Here is a 26,816-nt window from a genome sequence, read left to right as displayed (position 1 = left end):
ATCAGATTACTCTGATTACAGGCCTATTCACGGGGCACGGTAGGTTCAGGAAGCATCTGCGCAAGGTGGGGCTTATTAGCTCGGAACCATAGTGCTGATTATGTCAGGAAGAGGAGGATACGGCCTCTCACCTGCTGTTCGATGCAATCGAGCGTTTGCGCTATACGGTGCCGTGGGGCGTCCCATCCCATCTATTATCTTAATCTTAATCTTACACATTTTCAACTTATATGTGTGAAATAATTTATGAAATTAATGACCCACTTTTTGACTCAACATTTGTTCCATCATTTCTTTTTGTCTTCGTAATTTTTTATCTAGATCAATATTTGTCTGGTTCTGTGGCTGATTTTGGAGATGCGAAATATGTGCTAAAAAAAAATAGTTAATTAGAATAAATAAATAAAAAATGAATCGATAGTAAGAGAAAATTTTTATGAATTTAAGAATACTAATAGGGAAAATAAATACCATTAATTTTTGTACACTCATGGTATTGAAGAGCAAAAGATTCCTGTTCTTGCTCCATTCGACGAAGATCTTCTGCTGTTTCATCTGTTCGGCTACGCATTATATCCAACTGTTGGGTAATTTCTGCCGCAGCTGAGCTCATTGCTGGACCAAAATCCATACCAGCCTTCAAAAAAATTATGTTAATAATTAATTTAATTACATTCATGGGTTATCACTTAAGGCATAAATGGTAGCATCAGATTAGTATAAAATACGAGTAATACAGTTATGATTTCTGGCGATAGGAGTGATATAATATCCTATGGTTTTAATAATGTGTGTGGTTAATTTTATAGAACTACAAAATCTTTTTGTAAGTAAAAGAAATGTTGATATAAGATGGGTATTGCACTGACAAGGGTTGAATCGTCAAAAAACACATCTTGTTATTCGAATCTCATCTGGGCTCTTTTCAGTGTTTTAAAAGGGACAATAAGCTATAGAGAGTTATAAAGGAACCTTTTCCTAGTTTTACTCGTTATTGTACTTTATTTAAGTTACACATATTATTTATATTTACGTTATTTTATCAGATTTTTAATAGAATCCTTTTGTTGTTATATGGAGAATAGCTAAATTAAAAAGTTTGTCAAATCATTCTACAAATGTAATATTTATGCAATGAAATATTTATTCTTGGTTCTAACAGTGTTTAGCTTTTTGTTCAAAAACTGCAGCTTTTCTGTGAGGTAAAATCGCCTTTACTTATTAAAATAGATCCTTGATTTGCAATTGCTATTAGGTTAACCATAATGACAGGGCTTGTCTCAAACTTTGCAGTTCAATTACTTACTAAGTCCTAAAGAACATCACCTTGTTGTCAGAGCCAACTAACCGACACGATCTTTATTTATGTAAGCTTTACAGTTTGAATTTAACCAAAAGGCTAAGATACTACATTTGTAGCAAAATAATAAAACCAAAGAAAAAAAAAAAATCCATTACTTACATTTTCTGCCTGTTGTACCAATTTGAGTTCGGTGCTCAAGCAATGCTTGATGATTCGAAGCAAACTTAATGGATTGTTACCATAACGTTGCTGCAAAAAAAAACAAAAAACATCAAAATATGTACGTTAATAAAAAAACTTTAAAAAATTACAGACTTTTTATAAGTATTTAATAATATAATCACAATATATATCAATTGATTGGTTAGTTAATAATCTTGAAAGTAAAAATAAAAAAACTAAATAGTAAGTTGAAAGATGTCATGTTTGGCGACCACCGATACCACAAATCATTACCACCTAATGATTTGATGTATAATAAATTATATCGACATCTATGTATTAGAATATTTATCCGTAAGTGAAATTACAAAACATAAAAAAATAAAATAGGGGAAGTATGTTAAGTTGGATGGCGAGAAATGTATTGAATTCTGCAAAATGATAGATAGTATAAGAGAAGGTATAAGTATAAGAAAATTTTATCCATTTTTTCACTAAAGAAGGTCTCACTCTTAGTGAGGTGAAAGTTCAAAATAGGGAAAGAATATATTTGGTTCACATGTAATTGATTGCATCATGTTACAAACAAAAAAATTACTTGGAAATTATTGGCAGCTTCAACCAAATTCATTTTTGTTATAAAATGCTGGTCAGCTGGCAAACTGCTTGCTCTAACTTGAAGCTCATGAGTCAAAGAATCCAAAAGACTAGCGGCGTACTGTTCATGCTGAGGATTTTCGGGATCTATTTCCGTCCTAAAATTGAATTTTATAAAATCAGTTTGCATTTCATTTACTTCATCAATTCCAACAAAGTAAGTTGAAAAATGATTTATACCATAATATTTTTTGTTCAATCCAGCTTGCAAGAAAATGTCGTACTTCAAGGGGAAAATGTTCCCCATAGACGGCTTTAACCTGTTGCAAGGCATCTCCTTCCAACTGCTGTGCTTTGGTCCAGAGTGACATGGAGCACACCTAGATCAGAAAACGTGGGTCCAATATAGCTCTTGACTTTGTTTTAAAATCGTTCATCAAGATGTGTGAAAGTTACAAAAAATAATAATAATACTAATAAACCGTACGAAGTCAGTAGAATCACAAAAATGTGGAACTTTACAAGTAGCATAGAATAAGGATCGCCGTTTTCATCAAAATTAGAGCATACATAACATTTGTTAGAAAATACATACCTGATCGGACCAATTATAAGTTGACTGGTTAAAAGAAAAATAGTAGGGTTATATCTATGAAAAACTATAACAGGAAACTGTACCAAACTAATCCACAAATAATGATAAACTCCACACAAAAATGGCGCAAGGTCTTACTGCGCAAGTAGTACTTCTGAATGGATCCCCCAATCAGTAGCAAAATGAGCTATAGCTGCACTGTCTGCTTCGGTCGGTCATGTGTTTTATAAATCTTGGGTGCCTGTACAATTTATTTTTTAATTTTGTTTAAAAAAAATGGAGCTTTACTGCGAATTAATTCCATTAACAATATTCTATTTTTTATTAATCAATTATCAATTAGTTATTGCAGATATGGCAATTACATAAACCCAATTGAAGATATTTAATAATAACCCTCTGTAAAAAAAAAAATTAATATAATTTTATTATTTCTTAAATAAAAATTAGCAATTATTGTTATACTAAACTTACAAAAAAATATATTTTAAACTTAATCGTTATGTTCGTTGGTTGGTACCATTTACTTGTCTTGAAAATCTGTCAGTCAAAAATTTGAGGTTATTTTAAACATGTGCTAGTGTCATAATGTTTGAATTAATTGATAATTTAGAAGTGTTTTTAAACGGTGAATGTGTTTCAGTGTTGTCTGAAAAAAAGTTAAAGTTTTATAGAGTCCACCGAAATCATCATCATGGAGATTACACCTGCATTATATCAAAAAATCTCATAAATACGGATATGTTTAGTAAGGTAAGCATGCTGTCAATTAAATGTAACTTAAAACGCCTGATTTTTTTTTTAATGATTTCAAAATATCATAAATTTTGAAATCTTTGTAGTTAATGGAAAGACTCATTACGGAAAAAAAGCCTTTATGGAAGAATTATCTTAAATTTTCCTTAATTGAAGGAAGAGCAAGTATTTTCCTTGACAGAACCCTTTGCTTTGCTAATGGAATAAAAATCGTTCAAGAGTTAGGACAAAATTTCGGATCTAATAAAGTAACTGAAGAGGTAATTTTGATCTAATATATTTTAGAGTAAAATGTATAGTTTTTCTACCTTTTATTAACTTCCATGTGAAGTGACAGCATATTGAAATTAAAAATCACATGCGATTTAAATTTTTAAGATTATTTCTGCTAAGTGTTCATCAAGTGTGGTGATGTTTTCGATTAGCTAATGTAATTGTTTTTCTGAATTCTTAAATACCTATACATGATTCAAATGTAATTTTCTCTTATCTATTATTTTTTTGAATTCATATTGGAATCCTATCTAGGATTTCAAAATTAACGAAAATCGCTGTCATAATAAGGCCGGTTTCCAAAGATTTGTTTATTTATTTTTTTTAATGATTTGTGAAATATCCTTCGCAGCTAAAGATTGAAAATTTTGGTCATTAGCTGTTTGGATATCATTTCAAACACTATTCACTGAGTTGTTATATGTTTTCCGTTTAAATAAATTAAGAATTAATAGTACTACCTTTCAAGTCAGATCGTTGGCTTCCGTTAGTTTCTAGTAGAATCTCTTTAATTAAACACAAGCTTTTCACACTTTATCACCGTCATTTGAAGATAATTTCAAACGGCTTATTTCTAGAAATAATTTTTCATTTTAATAGCAATATTTATACAACAGATAGAAATCGAATTAATATTGGATTTATCACTCTAGTGACTGAACTTTATCTCAGTTTTTTATTTTATTTTTTAAACAAAAATTTGTAATACAGTCCTTTTACTGTTCCTAAAGTAGTCATTTGATTCAGAGTTTTAGTCATACCTTTGTTCTCAGATAATGTATCATGTCTTTCTTGTTATTAACAGGGAATAGAATTTTCTTTGTAGTCACTCCTTGTTTATAAATATATATAAAAAAAAAAATTCAGTTGCTGTCATAACATTTTTAATATTTTCAGTGAAATTCTACTTTTATTAACGCAGTTTTTATTTAGAATAATAATAACAACAAAAATTTGTATTACCCCGTAGATTTTCTCTTCCTATACTGCTCACTGTCCGGTGATGGACAGTGTAACTAGAGAACACTGTTCGTAGGCCGGCAGTGCTCTGAAAAAAGTTCCGGTTGCCAATAACTTCAGTAGTTGACGCGCCTCAAATACAAAACAAAAAATATGTATTGCTTCCAAATAATTGTAGGATTTTTTTAAAAATACACTTAAGAAGACATATTTTTCTTCAAATGATGTTAAAATATATCAGAACAAATAAAACCCGGAGTTGTTTCTTGGCCCTAAATTACAGTAATAATTTTTTTGTTTTCGCAAAGGTTTATTAGACGTTCTATTATCAGGATCTCTTAATTCTTTGACGGTACTTATTTAGAACATAGCTTTGTCTTATGTGCTTGAGTTTAGATGTAAGTTAATGATTGATTTTTGTATTTTTAGCTTTTTGGCACCAACTCTATTAAAATAAAGTTATATTTAATTTTAAACTGTCCAATTCACTGCTTTTAGAGAAAATGTTTCTGTGGGTTATTTAATTAAGAAATACAGAAGCTATCATTATTTTCTTCTAAATTGGATTTAAAGAAAAATTTAACAAAAAAACATAATTTAGACTTCATACCATGTATATCTTTTTAAAGCATGTCTCGTAGATATCTAGTTTTTTCCTTTTTTTTTTAGATTTTCAGCGTATCATTAGATAATTCTTTTGATCTGAACAGTATAACATTTTTGAGAGGAAAAATAGTTTGTGACATTTTACAACAATTGATAAAAATTTCTGGTGGTACAGTATTTGAAACTGAAGGTAGCGCATTGTTAGATGTAAATCCAAATAATAAGATAAAAATCACAACTAAAGATGTACCTCGAAATAAAGTTAAACGAGATATTACCATAAAAATTGGAGCCATTTTAACTAGTGATTGTTCAGTCGAGGAAAATTTCACCATAGAAAAATATTACAAGTATGACTAATGCTTTTTTTTTACGTTATGAATTAAACATATAATTTGTGAATCGCAATTGATATTAATTTTCTGCATCATTATTAACTGCAGTATCAGAACTGAGGAAATAAGTGATATGTGCGATCATAAATTGGAAATTAATAGCGCAACAAATAATAAAGAAGATTTAGTTACAGCTACGATATTTTTTGATTTGATACAATCTAATATTCATAAGACCATGACTTTACACTTGGGAAATCATAAACCAGACATGAAAACCTCTTGTAAAGGTTGGTTTTTCACTTATAAAATTATAATTAATTTTAGTCAGTTTTTGTTGAAACATTTCAGTTTATTTTGATTTTTTTTAAAGTTATTTATTGACGTATAATTACTGTAAATTGAAAATGTTTTTGTTTTCTTTCTTCACTATAAATAATCATTGCTGTTTCTTCCCACTCGATGACTAATCCTACAGAGATGACTCAAACTTGAGTTTAGATAGCTAAAAAAACTGTCTTTTAATATTAATTTACGAAGAGTCTTGTTCTAAATACATTATTTCAAATTTGATGTAAAATTTTATTTGTTAATAATTGTCTTCACTTCATTAGGTGCCTTATTTGTTATGTACAACTACGTAAGGTTAGTGTCATTGATTGCTAAATTTGAAAATTTGGTATTGTCCAAAAAATATCAGCCATTACCCTCAGTTGATGAAGTAGATTTTTCATTGCTTTCTCAAGAAGTAAGTTTTTTTTCTATCATAATTATTTTTAACCATAAAAGTTATCGATTTCTTTTCCATATCGATTATAGTAATTATTCTTGTATTTTTTTTCCATCAGGCTGAGTGGAATTTAATGTATGATTACGTCCTTTATTGGCCTACTATCGTTAAACAATCATTAAATTATTTAGAAGAGGGGCAACCTAAACTACACACCATTTTTAGATTTTTAATGCATTTTTCTTCTGAATTCAGTATTTATTATCATCGTACGAGAATTTTAACAGTCAGTTTACAAAACAAATTATTCAAAATAGTATTAAGTTTCAGTTTTGTTTATGTTTAAATAGAGCATTAAAAAAAAAGAAGTATTTTTGATCGTTTATGTAAATTACAGAAAGGCCTTCTGCTTTATTTCAGGATTCAAGGCCTCATCTTATGTCAGTGCTCTTTGCCAGAATTCATTTTTTAAAGGCAGTTGCCCAAGTATTCAAAAATGCTTTAAATCTTATAAAATTACGACCGCTTAGTAAAATGTAATTAAGGTACATGTTTTTACATCTACTACTTATTTTTATATTATTTTATAGTAATTTTTTAATTAATAAGAAAATAATATTAATTTAAAAAAAATGTTAAACATGTTGGAAAAGAAGTTATAATTTTTGGTGACGAAATAATCCGATTCTAAATTAATATTGCCCCCTCTTATAAGCGAAGCATGTTCCGCAGGACTACAACATACAACTCGGCTCACTCCTCACAGCTGTTTGTTTTGTTTGGTTGCAAGGCATGAGATTCACGTGACTATCCTGGTACTGGGCTCCAGTTGTACAAGGATTTTCATTGGCCAGCCATCAGTAGTTAAGGCTATCTCCGCCAATGAGCGAGCTCGATAGTATAGTGGTTGCAGGGACCCCGCTCACTACGCGTTTGACATCAATAAATGCAGCAGTGAGTTTGGAGGGCGCGGACTACTGCAAGCTAAAGCCCATTTCGTTTATATAAAACTAATTATCTTAAAAAACAAAATACCTGTGCGTTTTATCTTTTAAGTTATTATCGGAGACAATGAGTATTGCTGCGTTATTAAGAGCGGCCGAGTACTTGGAAAGACGTGAAAGAGGTGAGGAGAAGTGTTTAGTGGTTTGGTGTTTTTGTACTAGTTGTTTCCACGTCAACATGGCTGACTACTTGTCATTTCTAGTGAAGTCAGCTGATTTTTTAAATTTAACTTACTTTATTTTCAGAGGCCGAACATGGTTATGCCTCTACTCTTCCACCTGATGATCTCAGAAATGTGATTAAAAGGCCAAAGACAAAAAAATCTCAGGGAAGCAGGTGTGTACGTGTTCATAAACATGTAGGATGAGCCTAATGAGTACACTTGAAATATTATCAGAATATTAACAAATCTCTAAAGAATAAGTAGATTTTTTTGATAATTTCCTAAAAAATCTACTAATAAGATTTTACATAACCTAAACGTTTTTGTTCTAGAACCACACACAATGAGCTCGAAAAAAATAGGTATGTCTTTTTTTTTTTGTTTTTCTTTCGTTAACTTTAAAAACAAAAGTAGAAAACAATAAACTTTCATTTTTAATTTGTTTTTGTAGTTATTAAGTATAAGTTGTTTAAATCAAAATAATGCAAGGCCATAAAAATTTAGAAGAGGTTATCTGCTGTTTGTATTCTACAGTAGAGCTATTTGTGAGACATAAGCATGAACGATTGCCAGCTGGCTCAATCGGCCTGACTGAAAAACTACTAATTTCTCATATCAAAAAATACCCTTTTTTTTTAAATGAGGGAAAAAAAAATCTGTTTGAAGGCAGGGTTTTAATGTATACTAATTTGATTATTTTTCAAATCTTTTAGTGACCCCCTCCATAAAAAATGTCCGTTTATATGAATTTGTTTGTTTTTTTTTCTTTTAACTTACAATTTTAAGGATAAAAAGTTACGGATTTAAAATTTGAATTATTAATCTAGGTTATCATTTTTTTTTTTTTGTGTACAATTGAATCAATTAGTTGTTTACTTTTTTGCTATGATATTGAGGTTGTAAATTAACAATGTTTAAAATTTATTGAGTAACAATAGTACTTAAGAATCTGAACTTTCTCTTTTCACGTAGCTTTTTGTTAAAGAAGGAAATATTGATGATGTTGATCCTTTTATATATATATATATTTTTTTAAATCCCCGAAATTATGCAATATATCCGAACAGCATGTCGCTAATTATCGTATATTAACAAAATATAGTTAATGGTTAAGGGTAGGCAGAATCGAACAAAGAACTTTTATAAAAACCAAACTGTGGATGTATTTGTTAGATGGTAGCAATTCTTTTAAATCCCATTCTTTAGTAATAGTGTAAAGGAACAAATCCTAGTAATTTATGCTTAGTTGTACTGACTAAAGCCAATAATTTCTTTGTGTTAATAATCGTTTTTAGTTCGTGTTATTTTTAATAGAAACCATTTATTTGCAATTTTTTATTTCTCTGATGATAAGAAGTATAAACTTTTTTGCTTTTTTAATTTGTTTTGATCCTCTTTTCTGCCAGAATAATTAGAAGTGCTAAAATTAGGTACGAACTGATGTGAATGCCATTGATTTAAGTTTTTTAATTAGATATGTACTTTACTAAATTTATTTTTCAACGTGTAACCTTGTATGTAATTGTATCACCTGAAGGTAGTAATCCTTGAAGCCCAACCTTCTTTTTAACATCTACACCATTAAAAAAAGAAAGCAAATCGCAAAAGATTTTTAGTCAAAACAAAAAAATTGTCATTTGCCAGTGAGCAGTACCTTTTGACAGATCTATAAGTTCATAACTTATAAATATGTTATAAGAAATCATTTTATAATTAATTAAATTATTTTGTTTTTCTCTAAATTCGTTCAAAAAAAAAAATACAAGTATACAAAAATAATGTATTAAAGTTACAGTTTAATGCGGAAATTTGACTTTTCCTTAGTATTTGGCTTAAAAATCTTGTATTACAAAACAGATTAGGTAATTAAAAAAAAAGTAAACGTACCAGTTTCTTATTTTTATTCATTAGACCTTGATTTTTTATTAACCTTCAACTTCAGATTTAATTTTAAATTCTCTATAAAAATACAAAGCTTATAATTATAAATATAGTTAATATGGACTCTTGTGGAAGGTTATTTAAAGTTAGTGCTAACATGGTTTTGTTGAAGTCAGCTGAGAGCAGTAGTTAGTAGTAGTAAAACTGTGTTGCCAAGGCTTGTGAAGGCTGCGCACGGTGTGGCAACGTGGGCAACACATGTTTTCTATCCTCAGTCCTCTATACTTATTTTGCATTTTATTAATGGTAAAGCTTTTTTAGTAAATATATATATTTTTTTTTTTTTTGCATAGAAAGTTTTGAGATTATTCTCACAATATTAAACTCTCCTATAAAGTAAAGATAAAGCTTCCTGCTGATGGAGGAGAATGGATATCCTAAGTGCCTACTCGTTTGATCACTAGTATTATTCTATAAATAATTCTTTTTAAAACGTAAAGTTGAAGAGAAATTATAGAATTGATTTTATCCTTACTAAAACCTTAAAATATAATATTTTGCTACTCAATAAAAATTCCGTTTATATTTTATCTTACATATTGTAGCCTTAAATCCCCGTTTGGACTAAATATTACAATCGTCCACTTATTACATAAGAAATAAATGTATGAAAACAAACTCAAATCTGTTCCCTCTAGCTAGCTTTTAGCAGTGCTGAAATAATATAAAAGCATGGGATACACTTCGCGCATGAGGCCTAGGAAGAGGGGTCGTTTCAGGATTGAGTGGGGGTTTGCAGAGGGGTATTGATCCCCTGAGGTTGCTCTGAGGTCAAGGTCACAGATGTATCCAAATTTATCATTATATGTACATTTTAATGGATATTATTTCTCTTTTCGCTGTTCTGATTCCTATTTTTTCTGATTTCCAACTACCTTTTTTGAGTATCTTCTTATTCAAGTAAAAAAAAAAAAAGCTAAGGTTCAACGACAGTTTTGTGTTTTAAAACATTTATGTAATGTTTGTGTATTCTAACTATTGGTCGTGTTGCCCCACACTGGTTTGGTGGTAAACAACGGGGTAATGCTCCTTTACTCCCACTTTCTCGATTTGTAAACTTGTTAACTAAGATTTATTTTTTATTTTACTGTTTATAAAAGCTACTTTAATGTTTATTGTTGCTTCCTAAAAATAAAAAAACTTCTAGATCTTCACACCTAAGTTAGAGTTTTTTTTTTTACATAAACCTAAATTCTCAAAACAACTGTTAGACTGATTAAATTTGTAACTGATTGAGAATTATTTTAGAATAACAGATGGCTCAAGTTAAATGTTTATCAACGTAGATTGTATAATTTTTATTATTCTACAATGTAGCCTTGATTTTACCTCGGTTAATCAGGAATGTCAGGATTTTTCAATTACAGCTTATAAAGTTATTAGATTATTTAATTCGAAATTAAATTTAAAAAATCAATTATTAGTTTTTGTTTTTCTACAAAAGTTAGGCTTACATCTACAGATTTCAGTTAAATAATTAGTATTTGGCTTCTTATTTTCAGAAGTTTATGCAGCTTAAACAAAATATCTACTGCAAACAATTTACTTTTACAAATTTGCCAATTTTTTTCTTTAAAACAGTATTGTTGAAACTAAATTAGATTCAAAAATGTTAACCAATGGATCTTATAAGTGGCCATAGAAAATCCTACTTAAAATCAATTTTCTGCCAAAAATTAGAAACAAAAATCATAAGTATTTACCTAAATGGAATAAAATACAGTAAAAACAAACATACATTTTCACTTAATTGAAAGGCTTCCTTGACTTTCAGAGTATTAGCAATATTAGCAGTTGTTGGAGTATAATAATTTCAAATAAAAGTTTTAAATTTATAATACATAAAATTTTACTGTCAGAATAAAACTTTTAAAAATGGTGGGCACTGTTTTTTAGGAAGTATTAGAGGGAAAGAAGTAAAGTAGTAGGGGGATTTTGATTGCTAATTTTCTGTTAGAATCAAACAGAACGATCTAGTCATCTAGTGTAACTACAAGTAAAGTTATAACCTTTTTGTTTGTTATTGTTCACTTACTTAACAATTACATTTTTAAACAACTTTTTTATTTCCGGATTTACGAAGTAAATTCTGCATTGAAACTTATTCTAGATCGTGATCCGATCTCCTCTGAAGAGTGATTCAGATTTAAGTCTAGGCATTTCCTTTTCTGCACGATCCTAAGTTATTACAAAAATGGATTTTTACGGTTATTAAAGGCCCAGAAAAAAGAAACATCTTAAATAAGAGCTTTTAGTTCGCTTTGTTTTTAGTTTCTTACCTTTCTGTAACACTTATTTATTTAAAAATGAAATAAAATAAAAAGGCCTTAGGAATGTAATTTTAGAGGCAATGGATGTTAATATTTTAGTAAACTTTTGTGTACTGCATATAATTTACAGCAGGAAGAGTAGCAATAACAAAAATTGGAGCCCCCGGGCACATTTTATAGAATAAGATTTCTATAATAGTATTAAAAATATTTAAATAGCCATGTAATTTTTGGAAAAAAATAAAATTATTTTTAAAAAAAATTGTAAAAGAAACCATTTTAAAAGTAACCTACTTAATTTCACAACAGATATGGCAAGAAACAACATTCAGATTGTAACTGAAAATTAAGAAAATTCTTACTGGACCATTCTATCTGTTTATATAATTTTGTTCCATCCATTGTTGGTGAAGTGGCAGATGTAAATGCACGGTTCATAGAAGCGAAGGAGTTTTATCATGAATTTCAAAGAAGAAGTATTTATTTAGAGAAAGACAATTAGGCTATTTGACATTTTTTTAGGAGAAAATTGATTGCGATAGCTGAGATAACAAATTTTTATCCGTGATTTTTTTAAAAATTAGCTAGGTTAATTTTGGCTATTTTATCATCAGCTGTCTTTTTCTTAAATTTCTATGCGCAATACTGTGGGCAATTCTCGTGGAGAGGTTAAGTTAGGTTACATTTTTCTGTAAAATACGGTTACATACTGTATAATGCTTGAAAAATATGACTCAAATATACTGAGTCGGAGTTGGGATTCAAGTTGTGAATTAGCCTTGATAGTAGCAACAGATAGATTACTGTAAAAGAAAATAAATTTGTTCGAGTTTAGGTACTTATTTTTTAGTCATTGGCTGCTAAATATGAGAAAGATGCAATTTTGATGATATTAGTTGATTCAGGTTTTATGTTTTTTAATGAATGCTTTTATAAAAAATTTGTTTTACTTCTTTTTCTAGGAGGGCGCATCTAAGGAATTGTTTGGAGAAACTGAAAGAAATGGTACCATTGGGAGGTGATTCATCCCGACATACAACCCTTGGACTTCTTACTAAAGCCAAGCGCTTTATTAAGGTATTTATGTTATTATTTAAAATAAATTTAAAATTCCCTGTATTAATAACAAAAACAACATTTTGTCGATAATGTCATAAAAGTTCTGTAAATGATTGACGTTGAACTGTCTATTTAAGACAAGTACTGCACTAAAACTGTCCGGTAGGTCGACAAAAGCTGCACGAAAATGCGTAATGTTGAAAAATACCTTTGAGATAATTTATAATTATTTTTGTTTTCTAAAACCTTTATTGTAAAGAAAAACAATGGGGGCTAATTGACATTTTTGAGGAAAAAATTGAGTGCAATAACTGAGATAACGCATTTCTATGAGTGATTTTTAAAAATTAGCTAGATTAATTTTGGCTATAATGATTAATGTATAGTACAAAAGCTTTTTCTTTCGTTCCCAGTTTTATAAATTTAAATGTAATAAATGAAATGCTCCTGATAATATTATTATAAAGATAATAATCTTTACTTTTATTTTATTAAAATTATTAAATAATATTTGATTATATTGTTAAATATTTTTACCAAGAAAATTATTCATTTGCTTTTGTTTATTTTTGACTGCTATCTGCAAATTACTGATGCTATATCTATAACATACCTACTATGATTCATATTTAAGAACCATTTTGTTTGCGGTAATGCTTAAAAGTTAATCTACTATAAGTTTAGTGTGGATTTACACTTATCTTTGATATTCATGATTAATAAAAAATCTAAACAGGTTTTTAATGCTTTGGTCAAGTTCTTAGTATCTTTGAATATCAAAAATTAATATTAACAATGTTCTCTATTCATAAATTCATCAATAATCGTTTCCTTAATTTTCATCTTAAATTACTTTTACTGTCTTAACCTTACCATTGTTTCCATTGTGAATCTTAATAATTTTCAGGGCATCTAAAAAGACATTTATAATAAAATTAAGCTTTTGATTAAATGCGACTTTTTAAAGTCGTTAATAAGTTTCAGTATTTCCGAGCGACTGTAGAACAATGATTGTCTACATTGACTAATTTACGACTAAGGCAGCTAATTTTAAGATTTAGCACCATATTTTGCTATACTTCTCTAAAAGAATTTAATCCATTGCTTTTTCACATCGCCCAATATAACTTTGCAAATTATTATTTACATTTTATAATCTTTGTTAAAAAATTAGAGCTTGGAACAACAAGAACGAAGAGCTGCTATGCAGAAGGACAACCTAGAAAGGGATAACAGATTCCTCAGGCGAAGGCTTGACTGGTTGTACGGTTCTCAGCATAACAGCAAAAGGCGCTCAATTTCTGAGTGTTCTGCGTCAACGGTGTCGTCCAACCACTCAAGTTCTGCCTCTTCATTTCCTTTATCTTCACCGTCCTCCATTTCTGAATCTGGTAAGCTGTTGATTTTATGTATTCGAAAATTGTTTTACGTTATTTATTGATCTAATAGTGTTTTCATTTTTAATTATGGTAATTTTTTTTCGTGTACGGAACTTACTTTGATACTTATTTTTAAGTCTGTCGCCTTCATTTTCTCATCTACCCTTTTCACTTTTAACGACTAACACTGAGCTGGCTTACGGTACCTGCACAAGAAATCAGGATGCAGTTTTTTGGGCTTTTAATTGCCCTCATTTATTTCTAAATTTTGCTTGTATGTTTTAACAAGAAAGTAACCTAATTTCATGACTTGTTAGTCCTAATTACATCTTTTAATTAAAGTAAAGTAGTAAAGTAAAGTAATCGCCAATTTTTTCAGGCGGGGCTTAACGTCCAACTACCAATTAGGTGTCGTGGACGGAGGCTACTAGCAAACATACTCCACTGTAAATTTCTTTTAACTATTAACCATTAAATAAAATCCAAGGCCTAAGACCGGGAATCGAACCCAGTACCACAATACATATTAGCTTCGCAGGTCTCGTCTTTAACCGCTCGGCTACCGTGGCGCCTAACATCTTTTAATTATTTATATTAATTTTAGTACTGCAACTAAGAACATATATAACATCTTAGAAAAATCTAATATCAATTCTTAGCTGTTTACTTTTATTTTTAAAATAAATTAAGGTAGACCAGCCTTACATAAACTTACTCTTTTAGCAAAGTAAAGTAGTAAAGTAATCGCCTATTTTTTCAGGCGGGGCTTAACGTCCAACTACCAATTAGGTGTCGTGGACAGAGGCGACTAGCAAACGTACTTTACTATTTCTCATTTAACCATTAAATAAAATCCAAGGCCAAGACCGGGAATCGAACCCAGTACCACAATGCATATTAGCTTTGCAGGTCTCGCCTCTTAACCCGCTCGGCTACCGTGGCGCCTAACGTTTTTATATTAAACCTTTTAGCGAGATTAGTCGGTAAAGAGACATCTCCTTAAGAGGAAAAACCAAATTGGGGCAACACGTAATTAAAGTATTGTATTAAATTAAGTATTAAGGGATTAAAAGTAAGGTAGTCAAAAACATTATGTAATTGACCTTTCATAATGTGTTGACTGTAGTAAACAAATATATATATTTTTTTTAATGAACCATTTTCAAAATTAAAAATACATTTATTCATAACTTTGTTTAGTAACATCCCGTAAATTCTGTCTGAACCGTTAAAACAAGTTATTACTTAACAATAACAGAAAACAAGTTTAAACTTAAATTTCCATTCATGGTTACATTGAAATCAGGTAAATTTTTTTAACGAATTAAGCTGTATTTTTTTTTTTTTTGCAATTTCTTATGTAATAATTGCTTAAGCTTTAGGAATTTACTGTTTATTTTGTTTTGTAGCCATTTTGGTTTTCAATCTTTTTATTCAATTTTTTACCTAGGCCTTTTTCAGATATTCCGTACTTATTTTTTTGGGGGGTTCTTTGCCAAAAACTTGTTTAAGTTTAGTTTCTTTTATTAAAAAAAACTTATTACTTTAAATTTAAACAAATATGTAACGAAAATTTTATAATACAATTTTCATAATAATTTATTATATTAGTTGCAGTCAAATTCATAGCAGATAGAGAATAATGATTTTCTTAGGAAATGGTTGTTTACTTTCAAGTTTCTATTTTTAAGATCAGATGAGATCATTTCTTTATAAATAAAAAAAGGTAGCACTTAAGAAGATGGTTTACTTTTACTTAAATCAATATCTTTCATTATAAAATTTCATAGTCTTTTTCCTTAATTTCTACTTTAAGGGAATTATGAGAAAAATAACTATATTAAATGAGATTGCCAAAGCTGCTTTAAGAAACTAAACATTTTAATCAAAAGTGCTTAGTATTTTTTACTCATTTTCGATTTTAAAAACGTTTTTATTATCTATTTATTTTCTCTTTTACTAAATTCAGTTCTTTTTTAAAACATTTTCCTGGACCACACATACTCGCCTGTAGTGATCATTTTGGGTTTTAGCGAACCCAGATTACTACACAATCCCCATAACATTACGGTATACGAGGGTCGTTTGAAAAGTCTGTGCAAAAATAAAAACTACTTAATTTTGGGGGGTAAACCTTTTTTATTTTTCAACATAGTCTCCTTTTAGGCTTATACACTTCGTCCAACGCTGCTCTAGTTTGTTGATCCCTTCCGAATAATAGGATTTGTCCAAGTCTGAAAAATAGCCATTCGTTTCTGCAATCACCTCCTCGTTTGAATAAAATCTTTTTCCCGCCAGCCATTTCTTCATATTGGGGAACAAATAGTAGTCTGAGGGAGCCAAGTCTGGAGAATAGGGGGGGATGTGAAACGAGTTGGAACCCTATTTCCATTAATTTTGCGACCACAACTGCTGAGGTATGAGCTGGTGCGTTGTCGTGATGGAAAAGGACTTTTTTGTGGGCCAATTGTGGGCGTTTTTCTTACAGCTCGCTTTTCAAACGGTCCAATAACGATGAATAATATGCACCTGTAATAGTTTTACCCTTTTCCAGATAGTCGATGAGGATTATTCCTTGCGAATCCCAAAAGACAGTCGCCATAATCTTTCCGGCCGAAGGAACGGTCTTCGCCTTTTTTTGGCGCAGATTCCCCCTTGGTAACCCATTGTTTAGATTGTTCTTTGGTCTCAGGAGTGTAGTGATGTATCCATGTTTCATCCACAGTGACGAAACGACGCTTAAAGTCCTGCGGATTCTTCTGGAACAGCTGCAAACCGTCCTTGCAACACTTCACACGATTTCGTTTTTGGTCAAGCGTGAGCAATCGCGGCACCCATCTTGCGGATAGCTTTGTCATGTCCAAATGTTGATGCAAAATATTATGTACCCGTTCATTCGAGATGCCCACAGCACTAGCAATCTCATGCACCTTCACTCTTCTGTCATCCATCACCATATCATGGATTTTATCAATGATTTCTGGAGTAGTAACCTCAACAGGGCGTCCAGAACGTTCAGCGTCACTTGTGCCCATATGGCCACTCCGAAAATTTTGAAACCACTTATAAAGTGTTCTAATCGAAGGTGCAGAGTCACCATAATGTTTATCAAGCTTCTCTTTAGTCTCCTGAGGCGTTTTGCCTTTCATAAAGTAGTGTTTAATCAACACACGAAATTCTTTTTCGTCCATTTTTTGAAAATCACTCGACTTCCTCGATTCAAACGAATGCCAAACACAAAGAAATAGACCGATCTGGCTGAAACTTGGTGTGTGTTCTTCCAAGAGATGCTACTAACTAAACATAACGTCGATACGCGCCAGTAGTGCTATCTCTCTGACTTTGCACGGACTTTTCAAACGACCCTCGTATGTTCCACCGTGCCGTTATTATATATATTATTAATTTTAGCAGTCACTTCTGTGGATTCATGCCCAGATCATCATTCACTTTTGTGTATTTCTCAACCTTTCTCACAGGTTGCAAATTTTTCAAGTGCAATTTATTTTTTCTTGAAATAAAATTTACTTCACAATAACATATAGTTATAAATACGAATTTAATAAAATTGAAATTAACATTTATAAAGGTTGTTTAAAGCTGTTTTAAAAGAATTACGATCTTGGAATCTCCCAATAATGTGCAAAAAGTGATAAAAAATATTTGTGTGTTCGGTTAAGTTATTAGCTGCTGTGATATTTTGGTTCATTATATCAAATTTATATTCAATTAGGCGGGGTTGCTCTAGTGGTCATGAGCGTGGCTTTGTAAGTGGTAGTCCCCAGTTCGAATCCCGTGTAGGACTAGTTTTTATTTGATAGAAAAAATTGTTTATAGTAAAGTATGTTTGCTAGTCACGTCCGTCCGCGACACCTAATTGGTAGTTGGATGTTTAGCCCCGCCTGAAAAAAATAGGCGATTACTTTACTTACTTATATTCATTTGATTGATTTTTTATTTTCTGTTATGACGTGAGCAGGGTGTCGTAATTCTCTAGGCTACACCGCTTTATTAGTGCTAATACTATATTAATATACAAAATAGATCCACAGTTAGATAGCGGGTTATGTCAGTTACGAAAGAAAGAGGACCTAGTACATATTCTAACTGAATACCCATTTTATGAACCCAGACACTGTCAATTCGGCGCATATAATTTATAAATACAGTCGAACCTCTCAATAATTGACACTTACGGGGGAAAGCAAAGTGGCCGCTGTTTGAAGGTGGACGTTAGAAGGAGGTAGGCAAGTTTCATAATGAAAAAATATGGGTATTTTTTTTCCCAAACATCTATTTAAAAATTGTTTATTATTAATAGATTTATAACCGTACATAATTGCATAATTATTTAGCTATATGATATGCATCAAGTTTTTCTTAATTATCCAAACAATTTATCAAAAAAACTACATATTATTGACTTAATTAATAATTTTTATAATAATCACATTTATCCATAACAATAATAATTATCAACATACTATCATCTATTATTAGAAAAATAGAACAAACCTTTCGGCAAGTTGACGATGGCTCGATTTGGTGTTTGCAAAATCTTCCAACACATTTATTTTCTCTTCTAGAGTTAACCACTTTCGTTTGAGAGACATATCGGAAATAATAATATTGTTCGTCCAAAGTAATATTGAAAAATGATTAAAATGGTACAAGATGTATGGAGCTTATATAGAAAACTTTAGGAAAAAACCAGAAAAAAAAACAAAAACTTGAGAGGGGATAATTCTTTTTATCATCGCGTCAAACAAACTTTTAATAAATAAGGTGGTCGTTGGTGGCAGGTGAAACATTTAATCCGTTCCCCCAAAATCAAAATGTCCGCGGTCGCTATGTAGAGTGGACTGTTAGACGGAGGTACTTTTAGGGGTAAAAACGAGGAAATCCATAAACTGCCCCGTAAATGGAGGTGGTCGCTAGTGGAGAGTGTCCTTTATGGGAGGCTCGACTGTATATAACTTGCATTTTGAAATTCAGATGTTTTCTTTCAGAAAAATTATGAATAGTTCTACAAATAATTTTGGATATGTATTTCTCTTTCACCATTTGTTAGTTTGTCAGTGTATGTAATGAATTTGTACCTAAATACTATCATGCTCCTTTGTATGGAGTCGACCCCACAATAAATAAATTAAATTGAAATCGAATTGAATTGATTTTTTGTTTTTCTTTTTTTTTTTTTTAGATGAGGTTGATGTTATAGGATATACAAGCAATCAGAGTGATAGCGATGATCACAGCTCTATACAATCAATGTCTAGCGATAGTGGCGTGGCAATGTCTACTTCACGTCTCTCATTGGCGGATATGCATTATACATCATCGGCAGCAGCGGCTGCAGCAGCTTTATCCCAGCAGCAATCACCACAACAGCTCCATCTATAGGTACCATAAAAAAACAAATTGATGATACAACCATCATTCTGGATTCCTAAATCAACATCTTGGATAGGAAACCATCATCGGGTACTCTTCAAGGTAAATAAATCATTTTTTATTTAGTGAAAAAAATGAAACTCTTGTACCTTACTCTCATTTTGCGAATCCCTTCATTTTAAAATAAAAATAAAAATTAATCTTAAACATATTCCTTCAACAACTTTATATCAACAAAATAATTACCATTGAGCAATAACATTGCAGTTTCGTGATACTATCTACTCCCTCAAAAAAAAATTAATATTAAAAAATAAAAGGTTAGGCCTAAAAGTGCATGAAGAGATTTTTTTAAATTAGGGCCGTTTCGTCGAAAAAGTAAGAAATAATATGTATGGAAAAAAAAAAACTCATAAAAGTCATTTTTAAAAGTTTAGTTATGGGTTGTAACTGTGTTGTTGTATCGTACATATCTGTTAATAATTAGAAAACAAAATAAAAAAAATAAATAAATACATGTTTGTGTCCTAGTATTTAAAAAGAAAGGTGTAGGTGTATTAGAGTTCTAAAATAAAATCTTAATAAAACTTAAAAAACCGTTTTAAATTTGCCCTATTTACTCTTCTTTTGTTGCAAATAAAACCCAAAACAATATGAGCACATTCCATTTAATTAAATTATAAAAAATATTATATATATGTATACACATTTTCGTCATCTGTTCATCTAAATTTTTGTCTTAGTTCTATAAAGAAAAATCTTTCAAAAATAAATTGAATATTATCTACATCTTTCTTTTTTCAATACATAAAAAAAAAAAATAATAAAATAAAATTGAAAAACACAAAAAAAATAAAAAATAAAATAAAGTAGGTAGGCATTTAGTGCGTTTATCGCTCAATAATTTTTATCAGCATAAGATTTAAATTGTTCATTAATTCCTGTCCCACAAAAGTAAGCAAAAAATTATATATAATTTAAAAATAAATAAAATGAAAAATCCGGAAACAAAAAAAAAAAATGATTTTAGTCCGAAAAAAGTTTAATAGTTATATTAATAAAACTCAAAACTGTTTTTCTGTAAATAGTTATGTTGTACCTGTATAATAAAAGTTTCATTAAAAAAAAAAAAAAAAAAAGAAGAAGTAAATATTAATAGAGACATACTCAAAATAATTGAGTTATATTTTAACATATTTGTGGAATAAAAATGCAACAAAAAAAAAAAAAAAAAAGTAACGTGGACGAAGTATTTTTGTCTTGATTCAAATATATACATAAAATTTAAGAGAATCATCTGTTAACAAGAAGCCATTATTATTATTTTGTAATAATTTTTTTTTGAAATGAAAAAACTTTTTTTGAAAAGAATTCGCTTCTTCAAAATTCACGTTAAAATGAGAGAGAGTGAAAAAAAATAATATTTTTTAAATTATTTTAGTTTATTTCTTTGTTATTTGCATAGTTTATTGATAGTTTATATATCTGGTTAGTATTTTAACCAAAATTTTGTTTCTATTTGCAATAAAATAAATGGGCATAAAATAAAGTGTCCATATGAAACAAAATGGAAATGTCATTAAAAATTATATATGTATATGTGTATCTATCTAATTTCTGATGGGAAATTCAATTTGAATATATTAAAAATGTACTTGCGTTTTAATTTTCTTTAAAAACAAAATATTTAACGGTTTCATATATAAATTTTTACGCTAAAAAAGCAATTTTCATTTATTTGGGGGGCATTTCTTAGAGAATCAGTAAAAGAAAAATAATACAGTATTAATTTATATATGTATATATTTTTTTAATGATTTGGACTGAGGCCATCTGTAGTAGCTAGATTTAGTTTTGTCAACAATTTAATTATTTTGGATTTTTTTTATTTTTTGTAAAGCTTTTTGAAAATGGCAGCATTTTCCAAACTTCTCTGTGCAGTTATAACTGTTCCAAAATAATATTGTTTTTAATATTTCAGTGATCTTTTTCATATGTGTTATTTTAGGAGTTTGGGATACAACTACCTGGCTTTAGAGTTTCCTTTTCTACGATCCTGTACTTATAAGTAACTTCTCGATGATTACCATGTTCTCTGTAACGAAAGAAAACTTTATAGAAGTTATTGTGAAGCCTGTAGTTCACTGAATATATATATATATATATATATATATACGTGATTTACTATGAAATATGAAGAAGGGTTATTTGTGCACCAGCTCGTCGACACGTTAAATTCAACACCCTGTTGGTATAATCTCGCGCATACCACAAGCCTCACCATGACAGATAATATAGATTATTTAGCTCAGTGAGAGGTAATATGGATTATTTACCTCAATGAGAGATAATATGGATTATTTCCCTCATTGAGAGGTAATATGGATTATTTACCTCAGTGAGAGATAATATGGATTATTTACCTCATTGAGAGGTAATATGGATTATTTACCTCAGTGAGAGGTAATATGGATTACCCTAGTGAGAAAAAACCTGCAATTCCTTGCCGTTGAAACCTTGTAAATGCTGAGTTTTCTAACAATCATATACTCAATGTTAATTGCCCACAAATTAAAATGATTAAACCTTGTAGACACCTTAAAAATTAAATTTAATCCAACTGTATCGCTTTTTTAGAATAAGAACCTGTACCTATCCTCCCGATTTGTACGGGAATATTAGTTGTATCAAAGCCATTGGTAACTTAGGAGTTCATTCTTCACTTGAGTTTTATCTTGGACAAATTCTTACTGTCAGTTTCAGAATAAGGTCCTCAAATTCTTGTCCATCTCAACTAGATCAATAATCCTCCGATGGTGAACTTAATTCTGTCGTGCCCGAGGGATTTTTGGATTTAATTTCAGGGATAAGACGTTGGTTCAGTTAAATAATTTAACATATATTTGCACCATTTGTAAAACTGACATCGTTTTTTTTTTTTTTTAAGATAGATCAATCTCTAGTATTTTAGAATGCAAAATGTAAATCTATGTGAGGGACTAATTCAGTTAATGACTGTTTGGGGTACCTGTAAATTAGTAATTCCCTTGCTGTAATAAAGAAAACTGCAGCTCCAATTATAAGTGCTGATTATTCTGCTAGGAATGCTGAACAAGTCAGTGTTAGTTGTTTATTTAGAACTTGCTATAAACCAGCGTTCTTGAATATTTTATTGTCTTCAGTCTCTGGTGTGTTTCCCTCACTCATAAAAGACATCATTTACATTGATCTTTTTGATAAACCTTTTGTATCTTGTCAATCAAAAGCTAACATTATTTGCACACATTCAGGAAATTTAACTGTTTTTTTTAATTCTATGCCCTCATATAATTTTTTTAGTCTCGTTGAGATCGGTATAAGACTGAAAAATTTAGTTTGGAAAATACTGCTATTGCTTGCTTATTTTCTCCTCCTCCCAACTATAGTTTAGATGCCTAACTTTTCTTTTTTACCTTTTCTAGACCATAAAAATTTTTTAGTTATCTTTTTAGTAATTTTGTTGTATTTATTTGCTGTTAAAAGAATGCAGTCAAAAAAATGAAAAGGGCCAAAAATAATTTCTTGCTGTTTTGATCTCATACGAAGGTAAAGTAAAATATAAAAACTTTTGCCCCATAACAACCACCGATATTTGTTTTATATATATATATATAAAAAAAACATAATATGCTTGCGAATACCAAAATTTCTATTATTCATATTTTTCTTGTGAAATAGGATTACACAGTTATTTTGCCCATCTTAAAAAATAGGTGCTGTTTTTAATTATTATTATTATTTTATAGTAATTGGCACTGAGAAATATAGTACAAAAACAAAAATAATAAGCAAGAAAAATATTATATACGTGAAAATGTAAAAATTTTTTAATTCATCACTTCTTTTATTATTTTTTTCAAAAACAAAAAACAAAAGTTCAGTTTCGAATCAAGTAGTTTCTTTCTAAATTAGTTATGATTAGTTAAAAAAAAAGTGTGCATTAAACATTTTTTAAATAGCTAAGAGAAATAATAATTTGTAAATTTAGTTACCTAATTATGTAAGCGCGGTAATATTTTTATTTTTAACATTTTATTATTATTATTATTATTATGAGATTATTCAATATAGTTTTTACTACGTCTTGAAAGCAATTTTATTGCTTTCTTTCACATCTAGAAAGTGTAGAAATTGTTGGAAATAGTTATAGCTGCAAGTTTTTAATTTCAAAAATGAAGTGATCGGATTACAGATGGCAGAAAATAAAGTATCTTTGAAAATTTTAAACCTCATGAGAGTATTAAAAGTGTTTGCTTATTACAACCCCAATGTAAATAATAATAATAATAATAATAATAATAATAATAAAATGCAGAATAATAATCACAAAATATTATTTTTATATCTTTACAATTTTTAGCAATTTATTTTCTATTTCTTGTGTTCCCCCCCCCCCTACTTAATTTTAGAAACTAAGGCATGAATAAAAGATATTGTCTTTAATTAGTAATCTGTTTTGAAACCGTTCATTTAGTAAACAAACACAAAAAAAATAACCACATTAATTTTTAAAAGGACCCAAAAATTTGTAACAAAAATCTTGAATTCGTTTTATTTTATAGAATCGGATTGTTTGAGGCTAACAAATTACTACAGATTACACTTGCGTTTAGCTTCAAAAATTAATGTAGGATTGTTGATTATTTTTTTTCCTTCAAAAATTTTAATATTGTTTTTTGTCTATCGACCAAGCGAGATAAGTCATTATTAAATGTTTGTAGAAACAGCCGAGTTCTTGTTATTGAGTTTTATTAATTTTTATGCCTCACATATCTTTCTATAAAATATTTTCTGCTTAAAAATAATCATTATTTGGTGCATTCTATTTTTTTAAAAAAAAATTGAATCCGTATAACCTATAAAAATCTGGTAGGTTTCTCTTGAGTGATAATATTTTGCATAAATCTTTACATAATAACGAGGAATTTATTAGTTTCAATTCATTTGGAAAGTCCAAAAAAAAAACCTTCAAAAATTCTTTGCCGATAGACAAAAATGCAATTATTAAATAACAATAGCCAAATTTTGTTAAAGCCACATTTTTAGAAAGTTCTGTAAAGAAATTAATGTTTAATACTCTGTATAGTGTGATTTATTTTCAAGATATTTTATACATTATTCACTTTAAAGAAATATAAAACGAAATTTATTCTATTTAAAGGAAGTTAATAATCACATTTTTTTGCATTTTTTATAACCTAAAAGTATGTTTGCTTGAAAAACTGATTCTCTAAATGGAAAATGTTTAGTAGTTCAATGAAATTGTAATTCTCATTATTATTATTACTGAGGTTTTATTTATTTCATTTGCAACATTAATTATTATTTATTTAAAATCGTGTTTTTTTCTTTTTTTTCAAATTCATTTAACAGCCAACATTCAACTGCTATCATGCCACAAAAACACAATATATGATTTACGAAAGTCATACCTAACTTTTCGATAGATGTATTTTTAAAGGATATTATAAACAAAACATCAGTCACCTGAATGAAGTTTAGAATTTTATTAATTACTTGAAGGAGAACTTACTGAACTAGGTTATAATCCTGGCGAAAGTTTATAGCCGTCAACCTTGTTTTCTTTAATAAATAACATTTTGATACGTGCAGTAAACCACCGGATCAGTTTTGTAAAAAAAATGTTTCTTTACCAGTTATTTCATTTGGGCAGTGACAGAGGAACTCGGTAACTTTCATGCGTCATAATTCAAGATGTCCACTTATTTACCTTTCCTTGTGATTCTAAACTGTAGGAATAAGTTTACAAGCGGCCAGGTTATTATTAGCTAATTTTATTTAATTAACATCATTTTCAGTCATTATAGAGTACGAGTATTTGCCTATTTCACAATGTGAAATTATGACAGTTTTGAAGTTGAAATAAGCTTACATCAGGGCGCGCAAGATGAACATTTTAAAATTGAATCTTAAAAACCATGAGGTTAGCTTATCTCTTAGCACTAAATATTTTTGTTTTTTAATTGTACTTCCAGAAAATAAATAAAAGTAAAATTAAATTTTATGAACGCGATTCAGCACTTGTGAACATTTTTCCTCTTTAATATCATATTAGATTATTATTAAAATTAATATTGGTCACCATCTATCAGTAAATTTGTTCATTATGTCGTATTATTTTAAAGAAAATAGTGTACCGGTCCCTTTTTCAATTCTTGATTAAAGAAAGTTCATTGAACTACTAAAAATGGGAAAAAAAAGAATATTTTATTACGGGGAATAAATAAAATTTAAAATATAAAAGCGATTTATAATTTCGTTTTTTTTATCTGTTATAATTATTATTTTATTTCGCCGAAATAGTTTTTTAAAAATTACTTTGGCAAAATGTTAAATATATATATAACTTATCTTCTATAAATTTCTATCTAGCCAGAGTTATACACGATTCTATTTATTTACATCACGTTCTTATGTGATAATAATTTTTCCCCAGTGGTGAGTTCCATTTCGTCCAAAAACAAAAATATATATTTATATAATTTGCAATCCCTTCATTTAATTTTGTATAAAATAAATATAAGAAAAAATAAAATAAGTAAAAAATAATAATTGTAACTGTGTTGTACGTACTAAATGTGTAGTTGATAACTTTAAGTTGCTTTTTACATCCAGTGTTCAAGTACCAAATCTTTTAAAATTTATTATTGATTCAAAAAAAAAAAAATATATATATATATACAAATTAAAGGAGAAAATTAAAAGAAAAAAATTGATAAAAGTACAAAAAAAAGAAAAAAAAAAAGCGTAAACAAAATTAACTACTTTTAAACTATTTTATCTAGCAGCTAATTTTATTAGATTGGACAGTGAAGTAAAAATAAGATTTAAAAAGTTGATGTAATTCAATGTTTAAAAAATAAAAACCTTATTTCGTTAAAATTGATCTTTTATGGACTTTTTACTAATTTAGTATGTATAACTTTAGTTATTTAATGATATATTTTGATATAAATCATAAAAAAAAATAAATACCTTTCAAGTGTCAAATTTTGTGTATGCCACACACACAAAAAAATTAAATTGTAAATAAATTATTTAAAAAAAAGAAATGATAACAGAAAATCACATTTATATAATAAGATGTCAGTATATTTACTAAAAAAGAAGAATAAAAAGAAATTTATGTGAACAAAAAAATGTTATCGCCTTATTTTTTATTTGATAAAAAAAATCACAATAGAAAGTAAATATATATATATATCTATACAAATTAAATATATTTATT

At 29.0% G+C, this 26,816-nt stretch overlaps 2 protein-coding genes across 5 annotated transcripts in view; one reads left to right on the top strand and one right to left on the bottom strand.

The window, feature by feature from the left end:
- Nucleotides 1–2,885, bottom strand: part of Stat92E (Signal transducer and transcription activator Stat92E) — a 28,021-nt gene extending 25,136 nt beyond the window's left edge. For both annotated transcript variants that reach the window (XM_074139637.1, XM_074139638.1), the window contains exons 1-6: nucleotides 2,658–2,885; nucleotides 2,303–2,442; nucleotides 2,064–2,220; nucleotides 1,463–1,552; nucleotides 472–637; nucleotides 265–371 (exon numbers count right to left, since the gene is read on the bottom strand). In XM_074139637.1, the coding sequence (XP_073995738.1) occupies nucleotides 265–371; nucleotides 472–637; nucleotides 1,463–1,552; nucleotides 2,064–2,220; nucleotides 2,303–2,433 (651 nt within the window). In that variant the 5' untranslated portion in view covers nucleotides 2,434–2,442; nucleotides 2,658–2,885. The remainder of the gene's footprint in view (nucleotides 1–264; nucleotides 372–471; nucleotides 638–1,462; nucleotides 1,553–2,063; nucleotides 2,221–2,302; nucleotides 2,443–2,657) is intronic.
- Nucleotides 2,886–3,090: 205 nt separating this feature from the next.
- Nucleotides 3,091–25,791, top strand: LOC141460028 (max-interacting protein 1-like). 3 transcript variants are annotated; one of them, XR_012461683.1, is made up of 10 exons: nucleotides 3,091–3,410; nucleotides 3,500–3,673; nucleotides 5,316–5,602; nucleotides 5,696–5,877; nucleotides 6,202–6,335; nucleotides 6,436–6,603; nucleotides 6,738–6,862; nucleotides 7,568–7,658; nucleotides 7,818–7,847; nucleotides 12,659–12,773. XR_012461683.1 is itself a non-coding variant. In XM_074139640.1 (6 exons), exons 1-6 carry the CDS (start codon nucleotides 7,389–7,391, stop codon nucleotides 19,535–19,537), a joined length of 708 nt encoding a protein of 235 aa, XP_073995741.1. In that variant the 5' UTR covers nucleotides 7,151–7,388; the 3' UTR covers nucleotides 19,538–25,791. The 3 variants fall into 3 exon arrangements, 1 of the variants encoding a protein (XP_073995741.1); XR_012461684.1 differs by lacking the exon at nucleotides 3,500–3,673; XM_074139640.1 differs by lacking the exons at nucleotides 3,091–3,410; nucleotides 3,500–3,673; nucleotides 5,316–5,602; ... (2 more) ...; nucleotides 6,436–6,603; nucleotides 6,738–6,862 and adding exons at nucleotides 7,151–7,443; nucleotides 13,930–14,146; nucleotides 19,338–25,791.
- Nucleotides 25,792–26,816: the final 1,025 nt, after the last annotated feature.

This window comes from Rhodnius prolixus, unplaced genomic scaffold (genome assembly GCF_049639745.1).
Source record: "Rhodnius prolixus isolate KJV_2025 unplaced genomic scaffold, Rpr scaffold_6, whole genome shotgun sequence".
Taxonomy (NCBI): Eukaryota; Metazoa; Arthropoda; class Insecta; order Hemiptera; family Reduviidae; genus Rhodnius; species Rhodnius prolixus.
This window is presented reverse-complemented; position numbering and strand designations above follow the sequence as displayed.

What these genes read in the sequence shown, in the direction of transcription:
- LOC141460028 (XM_074139640.1), top strand. Translation starts at nt 7,389, where the DNA reads ATGAGTATTGCTGCGTTATTAAGAGCGGCCGAGTACTTGGAAAGACGT. An exon ending in AATGAGCTCGAAAAAAATAG is followed by an intron (nt 7,848 to 12,658) that starts GTATGTCTTTTT and finishes TTCTTTTTCTAG; the next exon opens with GAGGGCGCATCTAAGGAATT. An exon ending in AAGCCAAGCGCTTTATTAAG is followed by an intron (nt 12,774 to 13,929) that starts GTATTTATGTTA and finishes TTAAAAAATTAG; the next exon opens with AGCTTGGAACAACAAGAACG.